This window comes from Oratosquilla oratoria, chromosome 41 (assembly GCF_046742065.1).
Source record: "Oratosquilla oratoria isolate Oo_2021 chromosome 41, ASM4674206v1, whole genome shotgun sequence".
Taxonomy (NCBI): Eukaryota; Metazoa; Arthropoda; class Malacostraca; order Stomatopoda; family Squillidae; genus Oratosquilla; species Oratosquilla oratoria.
Genome location: NC_134817.1, coordinates 39,715,871 through 39,729,713, shown reverse-complemented (window position 1 = coordinate 39,729,713; position 13,843 = coordinate 39,715,871). Strand labels below are relative to the sequence as shown.

The 13,843-nt window shown below is 40.2% G+C and overlaps 1 protein-coding gene across 2 annotated transcripts in view; it reads right to left on the bottom strand.

The window, feature by feature from the left end:
* Positions 1–1,002: 1,002 nt before the first annotated feature.
* The window catches only part of Spf30 (survival of motor neuron-related-splicing factor 30), a 121,052-nt gene continuing 108,211 nt past the window's right edge, over positions 1,003–13,843 (bottom strand). For both annotated transcript variants that reach the window (XM_076178645.1, XM_076178646.1), the window contains exons 5-6: positions 3,372–3,498; positions 1,003–3,096 (exon numbers count right to left, since the gene is read on the bottom strand). In XM_076178645.1, coding sequence (XP_076034760.1) covers positions 2,947–3,096; positions 3,372–3,498 — 277 coding nt within the window. In that variant the 3' untranslated portion in view covers positions 1,003–2,946. The remainder of the gene's footprint in view (positions 3,097–3,371; positions 3,499–13,843) is intronic.

Sequence of the window (13,843 nt, the reverse complement as noted above, 5' to 3'; positions counted from 1 at the left end):
AAATCCATAAAAGCCAAAAAAAACTTCCTTACTTTTTCCTAAAACTTTCTCACATGTCTTACCACAAAAATCTGATACACGCAACCTCTACCTGTCCTAAACCCACTGTTCCTCTCCTAATCCTTTCAATCTACTGTAGACCATTCCCACCAACACTTAACAAACTGATCCCTTTGAAACTACTACACCCACACTTGTCCCCTTTTCCCTTGTAAAGTGGAACTATACAGGCACTCTACTCTCTCCTAAACAAACATTAAATAACCTCACCAGCCACTCCATCATTACTGTACCTCCTTTTATTTAGACATTCTACATGACAATCATCCAACCCAGGTGCCTTACTTGCTATCATCTTAACAACTGCCTTCAACTCATCTTTCCATATTTCTCCATTTTCCCCTCATCAGTCATTTTCTTAGCACTTCCCACTGCAACTACCTTTCCCTCTCTATCCTCCTTCACATTTAGCAACTCCCAAAAATACTCTGCCCAACTTCCTCTTACTGCCATCTCTTCCATTATCATCTATCTGCACCCTTTACCTATTCTTCTCTACTTGATTTGACTCCTCTTCCTCTTAATTTCCTTCCAAAACATCTTTTTATTTTCAAAATTTTCTGTCACTCTTACCCCATTTCACATCTGCTCTCCTCTTTGCCTCCTTTATACTATGCTTTCCTTCTCTTCTTTCTTTGTACCTCTCATATGATTCTCTCATCCTATTTTGTAACCAATCTGTGAAAGCTCGCATCTTCTCCTCTACGACCTTCTTTGCTTACTCATCCCACCACTCGCTACCCTTCCTTCTATTTCCTCTCATCCTCCTTATTCCACACACCATCTTTGCACACCTTGTGATTCCCTCCTTGAAACATCCCCATTCCTCCTTCACTCCTAGTTCTATTCTATCCTTAATTCCCTCCCATTCCGCTTTCAGCTTCTTGTACTCCCTTTCCTTCTCATTTAAGCAGTTCACTTTAAGCACCTCCCTACCTGTCCTTTTCATCTTTCTCCATCTATACTCCACTCTCAACTTACCTTCCACCAAAAAATTATCTGACATTTCCCCATTCTCTCCTGGTTACCACTATTGAGTTCATTAATGCTATATCTACCACCCAACCACCACCACTCAAACTTGCCCCTCCCTTTCAATTTTGTTTCACTCAATGCCAACACATCCATCTTTCTTCTCACAAACATACTGCCTATCTCATCCCTTTTACTCTCATCAATACCACATCCACACACATTATTTATTGGAGTAAAGGGGCATTGAGAAAGAGGAGGATGTCTGTTGAGGGAGAAGACAGATGATAGGGGTGGGTGGAGAATGCTTGTGTATGGATGATGCTGTGATGCATAGAAGGGAGTGGTTATGTGAAGGGGGGGGGGGATCACAAATTAAATGAAGTGGCCTTGCTATGGATGTACTGTGTCTTGCTGCAGTGCTTCTGACCCAAGGCAATGGGGGAGATGCAAGGATGACCTGTCATCCAGGAGGAGCCAAGAAAAGAGGGAGGGAGGGAAGGGTGGAGAATGGGAATGGAGTGGGTGGGGATGAAATGAATGGGAGTAGAATTATGCCTTTTGACTTTGGCTACCTTCCTTGTAAGGGGGAAAAAGCCCTTATTATATGTATACATGTATTTATTTACCAAACCTCACTGCAGTATTATGTCAAGTGGAAAGAACTTACAGAACAATAAAAGAAAAAAAGGGAAGAAAAGAAATAAAAACAAGTATTGTCTAGATTTTACTGACTGGAAACCCATTGTCCTACAGAGGCAATCAACACTCCCTGGGCCCTCCTGTAGATCTCTAGAAATGTTAGACTGTTGCCTGCCCTGTATTAATGTGGAACTGTTCCTATGGTAGAAAGAGGAAAGACTTTGACAGTTCCCACAATAAAGCCAAGTGTTGACAATTTTGAAGACAGGCAGGTTGGAAAGTATTCTCTTCTCTCTTCTGTTCAACAGCACCACCACTGGTAGGTACCCATCATTAGTTCCTTAAAACCAACAATAAACTAAATAGAAAATAGTACAGGTCAGCATTTTTCAGGCCTCATCTTCTAAACCCCGATTTGCACTTGAAAAAAAAAAATTATGTTGACATGCTCCACAGCCTGTTTCTCCATACATACAAGCACATTTCCAACTCCATTCCTTCCACAGTAATTCTTCAGGCTGCCTTATGCAAATTGTGGACTAACACAATAATTGCATTCTACAAATATTTTAATATTATAGGAATCTGATAGGTTTCTGTACAAAATAAATTCACATCTGGATTTTTTTTTCCATCAAATTAAAACATTTCTAAATACAAGTCTTCCATTTTGGACAGTCAAAATACACATGTATTTGAGAAAATCTTCTCAACATATATTCTTTTGTAAAACAAATGCAAACCATCATTCTGATGAACCAATCATTCATTGCTCCACAACGTAACTCATGTTTTCTGGTGTAATATCTTTACAGGTTTTCCTTTTCAGTGTTGTACTTCCAAATTTACAAACAATGTACTTATGTAACCTTTGCAAATACTGCACTCATACAGTCTGTTCACTGTAAATACAAGTTCTTTGTTTTGTAGCACTTCCTTCTTGTCAATCGACAAATCCAGAAGATCTGCATAGCCCAAGTGTCCATTTCATGACTGACAATTCCAAGATAAAATTTACATCCCATTTATGCATTTGGTCTTCACAATTGTTTAAAAGGATATTTCTATGTTCACCATCAACCCACTTTCACAGCACACATGATTCCTTTATAAATGTGTTAAGCTTTTTTCCAAAGATCACTTCAATACCTTTCCATAGTATCAAACAACCAATCCTACCTCATATACAAGTGCCAACATGTACACACCTGCAAACATTCTTGCATACTGACATACATTCATCCATACATACACATACATTTTACATAATCACTATGTCCCTTTCCTCCATTTCTCTGCCTGAGTGTATTCTGTCATCGGTTTGCCTCCAATTCCACATGTTCCAATACCAACGCGACCATTGACAGCATCGGGAGTTGCAAATATAGACTTCCTGACAATTCCCTTCATTTTCTTGTTTTGCTGAAATTAGAATGGGAAAATACAGGTGAATCTAAGGTTCTCAGCATTTAGCTCATATATACAAAGTTTTATATGTAACAGGGGTGGGTGATACAAAGGGCCCTTTCTCTCTTATCAGGGGGTAGCTAAGTCATAGCATACACCCACCTTACACCCATCCAAAAATCCATTTGTTAACCCTCCCATCTTAGCTCCTCATGGATGAGGAGTCATCAGTGACCATGCAAGATGAATGTCTGTCAAGCGGGAAAGGATAGGGCAAAAGCTTCTCCTACCTTGGACGTGAAGGCCTGCCACTTTGCTTTGTCCGCCTCATGAGCTTCTTCAATTTGCTTCAATCGGTCAAACTTCTTCTGTTTTCTCTTTTTGGCATGTGCTCTCTGCTCTTCTTGGTGACGTTTTCTACAATAAAGCAAAAAGTATAAGAAAACAAGTGTGACAAGAGGACAATGGTGTATTGGACACTGCTATAAAGTGTAAGAAAATACATAATCATCTTGTTCTCTACTGACAACTTAAATATTGTCATACATAGTCAAGATTTTGTTCTAATAAATGCCAAATAATTTTATTATATATGTAACAGGTACACTCAAATGGGAGGTGAGGCAGCTGTTATTTGCAAATGACACAGCACATGTGGCAGGGTCAGAGCAGGAATTAAGACAGTGACAGAGTTTGGGAAGGTATGCGATAGCTAAAAGTAAGGAGATGAGATGTACATGGGGAGAGGATGACAGCAACCTAAGTCTGAAAGGAGAGAAGCTAGAGTAAGTGAATAGTTTTAGGTATTTGGGGTCGCTTGTGGCAGGAAATGAAGAAGTTGGGGTAGAGGTAAATTATAGATTGAGACAAGCATATAAATGTTTTGGGGGACTGAAAAATGTCATTGGAAATTGGCATCTGAGAACAGATGCAAAGAGAAGATTACATGAGGGGGTGAATGTGCTTATGACAGAGACTTGGAATTTGAGAGAAGTTCAAATTTGTTGAGATGAAGTGTCTGAGAAGTATGATAGGGGTTACTAGGTTGGATAGAGTGAGATGGCAGATAGGGATGGTTTAGACACATGGAAAGAATGAGTGACAAAAGATTAGCTAGACGTTTGGAAGGCAGAGGTGGATGGAGTGAACCTGAGGGGACAACAGAGGGTGAGATGGATGGATGGGGTGAGAGGGACTTTGAGCAAGAGGGGAATGTCTGTTAAATTAGGACGGGAGTAGGCAAGGGATACAGGGAGTGGAGAAGGGTTGTGTATGGATGATACTTTGACATAGCCCAAAGGGTTTTCTCCCAGTCTTATCTACTTTCTGTATGAGGGTCGGAGAGGGGGGTTTACCAATTAAGTGAAGTAGCCTTGCTGTGGATGTACTGTATCTTTCTGCATTGCTTCAGACCCAGGCAGTGGGCATGAGATAGGGATGACCCTTCATCTACAAGAAGCTAAGATGAGAGGAAAACAAAGGTGTTGGACAGGAGTGGAATACATGGGAGTGGGTAGTGCCTTTGACTTGGCTACCTCCCTTATCATTATAAGGGAAGAAACCCTTGGTATATAGATAAAACAGGTAAAGAATTCTTGACCTGATCAAGGTCTCAATCAAGCATATGTGCATATTTGTTTGTGTGTGTGTGTGTGTGTTATTTACCTACCCAGTTTTAAATAAACTCTCTACTGGGATTCAAACCCTTGCCCGAGTGGCTTGCTTTTTAAAAGACGAAGACCATACCATCATGCCACCATGACCCTAGATAACAGAACAACTTAGTTCATGGCCCAATCGTTCTGCCGAGGACACTCAGGTGAAACACGGTATATACTGTATTTCATCAAATCCTTTATGCAGGCTAGTCTTCCAAAAAATGTTTTTGTGTCATTATGACATTTGGAAATAAACTCTCCTACTGGGATTCAAACCCTCACCTGAGCAGCTTGCTTTTTACAAGACAAAGACTGTACCATCGTGCCACCATGACCCTACATAACAGAATGACTTAGTTCCCGGCCCAATCATTCTGCCGAAGGGCACCCAAGTGAAAAACAGTATGTACTGTATTTCATAAAATCCTTTATGCAGGCTAGCCTTCCGAATCCCAGTAGGAGTTTATTTTCAAATGTCATAATGACACAAAAACATTTGTTGGAAGACTAGCCTGCATTAAGGATTTGATGAAATACAGTACATACCATGTTTCACCTGGATGCCCTCGGTGGAACGATTGGGCCATGAACTAAGTTGTTCCATTATCTAGGGTCATGGTGGCACGATGGTACGGTCTTTGTCTTATAAGAAGCAAGCCGCTCAGGCGAGGGTTTGAATCCCATTAGGAGAGTTTATTTCCTAATGTCATAATGACACAAAAACACTTGTCAGAAGACTAGCCCTCGGCAGAACAATTGGGCTGTGAACTAAGTCGTTCCATTATGTAGGGTCATGGTAGCACAATAGTATGGTCTTTGTCTTATAAAAAGCAAGCCACTCAGGCAAGGGTTTGAATCCCAGTAGGAGAGTTTATTTCCAAAGGTCATAATGACACAAAAACTATCTAGTTGTATTATACGAGAAGGGAGCTATGCTTGTACTGACCAGTCTTTGGATCTTTCAGCATTTAGTTTGTTCTTAAATTCTTGTATGGTTTTTGCACACACTGTTGCCTTGTCCAATTTGTTCCAGACATCCACCACTCTGTGTGGAGTTTTCCACAGATCTCTTCTATAAATATCCTTTTTGAGTTTCTTTTCATGTCCTCTTGTTTTCCTTTTATCCCAATTTAATAAATATTCTCTGTCAAGGACTTCCATCCCTTTCATGATTATGTTAATGGCTAGTAGATCTCCTCTTTCTCTTCTTTGTTCCAGGGTTGGTAGTTCCAATTTGAACAATCTTTGTTCATATGTAAATTTAGAGTGTTGGTGGCATCTTTGTCATTGCTCTTTGGATTCTTTCTAATTTCTTTATATTCTTTTTTGTACTGGGTGTCCAGTGTCCATAGTGTCTCAGCATACTCCAATCTTGGACTTATCAGTGTGACTAATATTTTCTTTACCATTTCCTCATCCCAGTGGTCAAAGGCCACTTTCAATGCTCTTAGTAAATTGAAGGTTTCTGACCATTTTGTTGATATGCTTGTCTGGGGACGTGTCTTTACTGATAATTACTCCTAGGTCTCTTTCCAACCTTACTTTTTTACTTTCTTTGCACCAATTTTATATTGCCATGATATTCTATTTTTACTTTTTTTCCAAATTCCATTATGCTACATATCTTGATGTTGAAGTTCACTTCCCACTTTTGACTCCACTTCCAGACTTTATCCAGGTCTCTCTGTAGTGATTCACAGTCTTCCTCTGTACTTACTTTCTTTAGTAGTTTTGTAACATCTGCAAAGAAGTTCATATAACATTCCACTCCTTCATCCATGTCATTTATATATATGGCAAACATTATTGGAGCCAATACAGAACCTTGTGGGACTCCACTTATCATTTCTTCCCAAGCTGAATTTTTGTCTCTAAGTGCCACCCTGATTTTTCTCCTGTTCAAGAAACCTTCCATCCATTTCAATAACTTTCCTTGTACACCACCTATTATTTCGATTTTTCTTAGTAGCTTTTTGTGTGGTACTTTATCAAATGCTTTTTATGTGTGTATATTTACCTAGTTGTGTTTTACGGAAAGTGAGCTATGCTCATAGTGACCCGCTTTTGTATCTTTCAGCATCCAATTTTATCTTAAATTCTTGTGTAGTTTTTGCACACAGTTTCCTCACTCAATTTGTTCCAGATATCCACCACTCTGAGTGGGAAGCTATTCTTTTTCAAATCTCTTCTATAAACATCCATTTTAAGGTTCTTTTCATGTCCTCATTTTTCTTTTATCCCACTTAAATCATCTCTATCAAGGACTTCCATCCCTTTCATAATTCTACAGATGGTTTGTAGATCTCCTTTCTCTTCTTTGTTCTAGGGTTGGTAGTTCCAGTTTGCCCAATCTTTGTTCGTATGTCAATTTGGAGAGTGTTGGTGCCATCTTTGTCATTGCTTTTTGAATTCTAATTTCTTTATATTCTTTTTTGTACTGGGTGTTCATTGTGTCACAGCGTACTCCAATCTTGGTCTTATCAATGTAACTAACATTTTCTTTACCATTTCTTCATCCACATCTTCATTCATGTGGTAAGACAAATATGTGAGAAAGCTATAGGAAAGGGGAAGGATGTTTTTTGGCCTTTTATGGATCTGGAAAAGGCTTACGATAGGGTAGACAGAAAGGCACTATGGGAGGTTATGCAGATATATGGGATAGGAGGAAAGCTTCTAGGAGCTGTCAAGAGTTTTTATGAGAGTAGTAGAGCTTGTGTCAGGATTAGAAATGGAGAGAGTGAGTGGTTCGAGGTAAAGGTGGAACTTCATCAAGGATGCGTTATGTCGCCCTGGCTGTTCAACTTATACATGGATGGGGTAGTGCGAGAAGTAAATGCAAGGGTAGTGGGTCAGGGATTGGAGATGGTTAAAGAAAATGGAGAAAAGTGGGAGGTGAGCCACCTGTTGTTTCCTGACGACACTGCGCTTGTGGCAGGATCGGAGGAGGGACTGAGGAAGTTGGTGACAGAGTTTGGGAGAGTATGTGATAGAAGAAAGCTAAAGATAAATTTGGGTAAAAGTAAGGTGATGAGATGTATAAGGGGCAGTAGACTGGAAGTGAGCATTAAGGGAGAGTGACTGGAGGAAGTGGATAGTTTTGGATACTTGGGTGCAAATGTGGCAGGAAAAGGTGGAGTGAAGGTGGAGGTAGAATGTAGATTGAGAGAAGCGAGTAAATGCCTTGGTGGATTGAAGTGTGTAATGAGGAATAGACATTTGGGAATGGATGCTAAGAGGAGACTGTATGAAGGAGTGATTGTGCCAACAGCACTGTATGGGGCAGAAACATGGAACATAAGAGAGGAAGAGAGAAGGAATTTGAATGTGTTTGAGATGAGGTGTCTGAGAAGTATGATGGGGGTTACTAGGCTAGATAGAGTGAGAAATGAGGAGGTGAGGAGAAGAACAGGGGTGGAAAGGGAGTTGGAAGATAGGGTTGATGAAAGAGTATCAGGATGGTTTGGACACATGGAAAGAATGAGTGAAGAAAGACTAAAAGAGGTATGGAAGGTAGATGTGGAGGGAGTGAACATGAGGGGATGTCCTAGGATGAGGTGGATGGATGGGGTGAAAGGGGCTTTGGGGAAGAGGGGAATGTCTGTTGAGGAAGGATGAGAGAGGACAGAAGACAGGGGTGAATGGAGAATGGTTGTATATGGATGACGTTGTGATGCATGAGGTGGAATGGGTGGGGGGATGGGGGGTGAGGTAGTATGTGTGAGCAAAATTTGACGCAGCCTGAAGGGATTTCTCCCCGTCTTCTCCTTTTATGCATGGGGAGACGGAGAGGGGGGTCGCTGATTTAATGAAGCGGCCTTGCTGTGGATGTGCTGTGTCTGGCAACACTGCTTCTGACCCAGGGCAGTGGACAAGGTGCAGGGATGACCCGTCATCCAGGAGGTGCTCAGATAAGAGGGAGGGTGGAGGGGTGTGGAGTGTATTCAGGGATGGAATGGGTGGGAATGATCTTATGCCTTTTCCTTTTTGGCTACCTCCCTTGTAAGGGGGAAAAAGCCTTGGTATATGTATGTATGCATTTCTTCATCCAAGTAATAAAAGACCATTTCCATTGATCTTAATAAATTAAATGTTTCTCCCACTATTTTGTTGATACTTTTGTCTGGTGCCATGTCTTTGCTGATAATTACTCCTAGGTCTTTTTCTGAGTTAACTTTTTTAACTTCCTTTGTACCAATTTTATATTGTCCCAATATTCTATTTTTACTTTTTTCCAAATTCCATCATACTACATTTCTTGATGTTAAAGTTCACTTCACACTTTTGACTCCATTTCCAGACTTTGTCTAGGTCATTTTGTAGTGATTCACAATCTTCCTCTGTACTTAGTTTCTTTAGTATTTTTGCATCATCTGCAAACAAGTTCATATAACATTCCACCCCTTCATCCATGTCATTTATATATATGGCACAATCTGCCCATCCATCCCTTTCTTGCATTATTTCTATTAGTCTCAAGTAAAAGCAAATCAAGCTTGTGGCACATGATCTTCTACATCAATGCAGTGGTATTAGAAGACCTTAATGCTAGGGTAGGGAACGAACCAATAGATGGAGTGGTTGGGAAGTGTGGAGTTCCAGAAAAAAAGCATAGTGGAGAGTTGATGGTGGAGATGTGTCTAGAAAGAGAGCTGATAGCAAATACAGTGTTTAGGAGGAAAGTCAATCATAAGTACACATGGGAGAGGGTGGTGGATGGAAGTGTGGTAGATAGAGCGTTAATGGACTATATAGTGGTAAATAGGAGTAGAATAGGAAGAGTTAAGATGCACATGTTCTAAGGGGAGAGAGTGGGGGATATAAGATCATTTTCTGGCGGAAGGTAAGTTGAGAGTGGAGAACAGATGGAGAAAGAGGAAAAGGACAAAAGGTAGGGAGGTGCTTAGAGTGAACTACTTAAATGAGAAAGAAAAGTAGAAGGAGTACAACAAGAAGCTGAGAGAGGAGTGGGAGGGAGTGAAGGATAGAGTAGAGCTAGGAGTTGAGGAGTGGGGATGAATCAAGGAGGGAGTCACAAAGTGTGCAAAGATGGTGTATGGAATAAGGAGGATGGGAGGAAACAGAAGGAAAGGTAGTAAGTGGTGGGATGAGGAAGCAAAGAAGGTTGTAAAAGAGAAGCAAGATTTCACAGATTGGATACAAAATAGGACGAGATAATCATATGAGAGGTACAAAAAAAAAAGAAAAAAAAAAGAGAAGCAAAGCATAAGATAAAGGAGGCAAAGAGGATAGCAGATGGGAAATGGGATAAGAGTATGACAGAAAATTTTGAAAGTAATAAAAAGATGTTTTGCAAAGAAATTAAGAGAGGACAAGAAGGTGAATCAAGCAGAGAAGAAAAAGTAAAAGATGCAGATGGAGATGATGATAATGGAAGAGAAGGCAATAAGAGGAAGATGGGCAGAGTATTTTGGGGAGGATAGGGAGGAAAAGGTAGTTGCAGTGGGAAGTGCTAAGAAAATGACCACGATGAGGTAAGTGGAGGAGAAATAAGGAAAGACGAGGTGAAGGCAGTTGTTAAGATGGTGAGAGCAGGTAAGGCACCTGGGCTGGATAGATGTCATGCAGAATGTCTGAAAAAAGGAGGTATAGGTGGAAAAAGCCTTTGGTATATGTATGTTAAAAGAGGGTGGCGTACCAGAGGACTGGAGGAGTGCCTGTATAGTTCCACTTAACAAGGTAAAAGGGAACAAGTGTAAGTGTAGTATTTTCAGAGGGATTAGCTTGTTAAGTGTAGTTGGGAAGGCTTATAGGAGGGTCTTGACTGAGAGGATTAGGAAAGGAACAGAGGGAGTAATTGGTGAGGAATAGTGGGGGTTTAGGACAGGTAGAGGTTGCGTAGATCAGATTTTTGTGGTAAAACATATGAGAAAGCTATAGGAAATAGGATGTTTTTTGGGCTTTTATGGACTTGGAAAAGGCTTATGACAGGGTAGACAGGAAGGCACTGTGGGAGGTATTGCAGATATATGGTTTAGGAGGAATGTTTTAGAAGCTGTAAAGAGTTTTTATGAGAGTATTACAGCGTGTGTTAGGATTAGAAATGGAGAGAGTGAGTGGTTTCAGGGATGTGTTGTGTCACCCTGGCTGTTCAATTCATATATGGATGGGGTGGTGCAAGAGGTAAATGAAAGGGTAGTGGGTCAGGGATTGGATATGGTTAAAGAAAATGGAGAAAAGTGGGAGATAAGCCAGCTGTTGTTTGCAGACAACTCTGCGCTTGTAGCAGGATCAGAGAAGGGATTGAGGAAGTTAGTGACAGAGTTTGGGATGGTGTGCGAAAGAAGGAAGTTGAAGATAAATGTGGGCAAAAGTAAGGTGATGAGATGTACAAGGGGAGAAAGTGGCAGCAGACTGGAAGTGAGCATTAAGGGAGAGCGACTGGAGGAAGTGCATAGTTTTAGATACTTGGGTGCAAATGTGGCAGGAAAGGGAGGAGTGGAGGTAGAATGTAGATTGAGAGAAGCAAGTAAATACCTTGAATTAAAAAGTGTAATGAGAAATAGACATTTGGGAATGGATGCTAAGAGGAGATTGTATTTTACCTAGTTGTATTTACCTAGTTGTAATATACGGGAGGGGAGCTATGCTCGTGGTGACCCGTCTTTGTATCTCTCCACATCAAGTTTTATCTTAAAATCTTGTATAGTGTTAGCACATACTGTTTTGTTGTCTAATTTGTTCCATGTATTTATCGCTCTGTGTGGGAAACTGTTCCTTTTCAAGTTTTTTCTATAACTATCCTTTTTCAATTTTTTTCCATGTCCTTTTGTTTTACCGTTGTCCCACATTAATAGGTCGTTCCTATCTAAAACTTCCATTCCTTTCATTATTCTGTAGATAGTTAGCAAATCTCCTCTTTCTCTTCTTTGTTCCAGAGTTGGTAGGTTCAATTTGGATAGTCTTTGCTCATATGTTAGTTTGGTGAGTGTCGGTGCTAGCTTTGTTGTCGCTCTTTGTAATCTTTCTAGTTTCTTAATATTCTTTTTGGTACTGGGTGTCCAAAGTGATGCTGCGTACTCGAGTTTTGGTCTTATTAGTGTAGTAAGTATTTTCCTTATCATTTCTTCGTCCATATAGGTAAATGCCACTTTGATTGCTCTCAATAAGTTGTAGGTTTCTCCGAACATCTGGTTTATATGCTTATCTGGTTTCATGTCCTTTCCAATCATCACTCCAAGATCTTTTTCATAGTTTGTTTTATTTATTTTTTCTTCCCCAATTCTGTAATCTTTTGATATTCTATTTTTACTCTTTCCAAATTCCATTATGCTGCATTTCTTAATATTGAATTTTACTTCCCACTTTTGAGTCCAGATCTTGTTGCAATGAGTTGCAGTCCTCTTCCGTTTTTACCTTCTTAAGTAATTTTGCATCATCTGCAAAAAAAATTATATAGCACTCCACGCCTTCATTCATGTCATTAATGTATACAGCGAACATGATCGGGGCCAGTACTGATCCTTGCGGGACCCCGCTTTTTACTTCCCAGTTGGAGAATTTTTCTCTAATTACAACTCTCATTTTCCTCCCAATCAGAAAGTCTTTCATCCATTCCAATAATTTTCCTCTGATGCCACCTTTTGACTCTATCTTATTTATTAGTTTCCTATGTGGTACCTTATCGAATGCCTTTTGCAGGTCCAGAAAACCACAGTCTGCCCATCCATCTCTTTCTTCTATTATGTCTACTAATCTTGAGTAAAAGCAAATCAGATTTGTTGTACAGGATCTCCCTTGTCTAAATCCAAATTGATTTGGGTTCAGTATAGATTTTTCTTCCAGGTACTTAACCCATCTGTTTTTGATCACTCTTTCACAAATTTTTGCTATTGTGCTTGTTAGTGAGACCGGTCTGTAGTTAGATGGATCTTCCTTATCACCTCCCTTATAAATTGGTACAATGTTTGCTTTTTTCCAGTCCAATGGTACTTTCCTTCTTTAATTGATGATTTAATTATATCATATATTTTGTCAGTTAATTCTTCCATGCATTCTTTCAGTATCCAGTTTGAAGGAGTGATTGTGCCAACAGCACTGTATGGGGCAGAAACATGGAACATAAGAGAGGAAGAGAGAAGGAGTTTGAATGTGTTTGAGAAGTATGATAGGGGTTACTAGGTTGGATAGAGTGAGAAATGAGGAGGTGAGGAAGAGAATGGGGGTGGAAAGGGAGTTGGAAGATAGGGTGGATGAAAGAGTATTGGGATGGTTTGGACACATGGAATGAATGAGTGAAGAAAGATCACTAAAAAAGGTGTGGAAGGCAGATGTGGAAGGAGTGAACATGAGGGGGCAACCTAGGATGAGATGGATAGATGGGGTAAATGGGGCATTGGGAAAGAGGGGGAATGTCTGTTGAGGAAGGACAGGAGAGGACAGAAGACAGGGGTGAATGGAGAATGGTTGTATATGGATGATGTTGTGATGTATGAGGTGGAATGGGTAAGGGGATGAGGGGTGAGGGAGTATGTGTGAGAAAAAATTGACACAGCCCAAAGGAATTTCTCCCCATCTTCTCCTTTTCTGCATGAGGGGATGGAGAGGGGCGATCGCCGATTTAATGAAGATGCCTTGCTGTGGATGTGGTGTGTCTTGCGACACTGCTTCTCACCAAGGACAGTGGACAAGATGCAGGGATCCAGGAGGTGCCAAGACAAGATGGAGGGAAGAGGGTGAAGGGGAGTGGAGTGTGATAGGGATGGGAGTGGTTTTTATGATTTTGTTTTTTTGCTACCTCCTTTATAAGGGGGAAAAAAGCCTTTGGTATATGTATTTCCTTTCTCCTACTTTTTTTGTCTATTATGTTTCCTTTTTGTTAATAAACCATTTTCTCAGCCCCAGGTCCAGCACACTCTCTCTCTCTCTCTCTCTTAAAAAAAAAAAAAAAAAAGAATAATAATTTTCAGTCTGTTTTTTTTGTTTTGTTTTTTTTTGCTTCACTTCTAAGTGCCTTTTCTTTTTTCCTCATTACTCATTTCTTTTTTTACCTATACACTTTTGTAATTTTCACTATTTACCAGCTTTGCTGTTTATGATAGTACTTCTGCTATCATTTGAGACCTTAGTTTGATTTCTAGTGG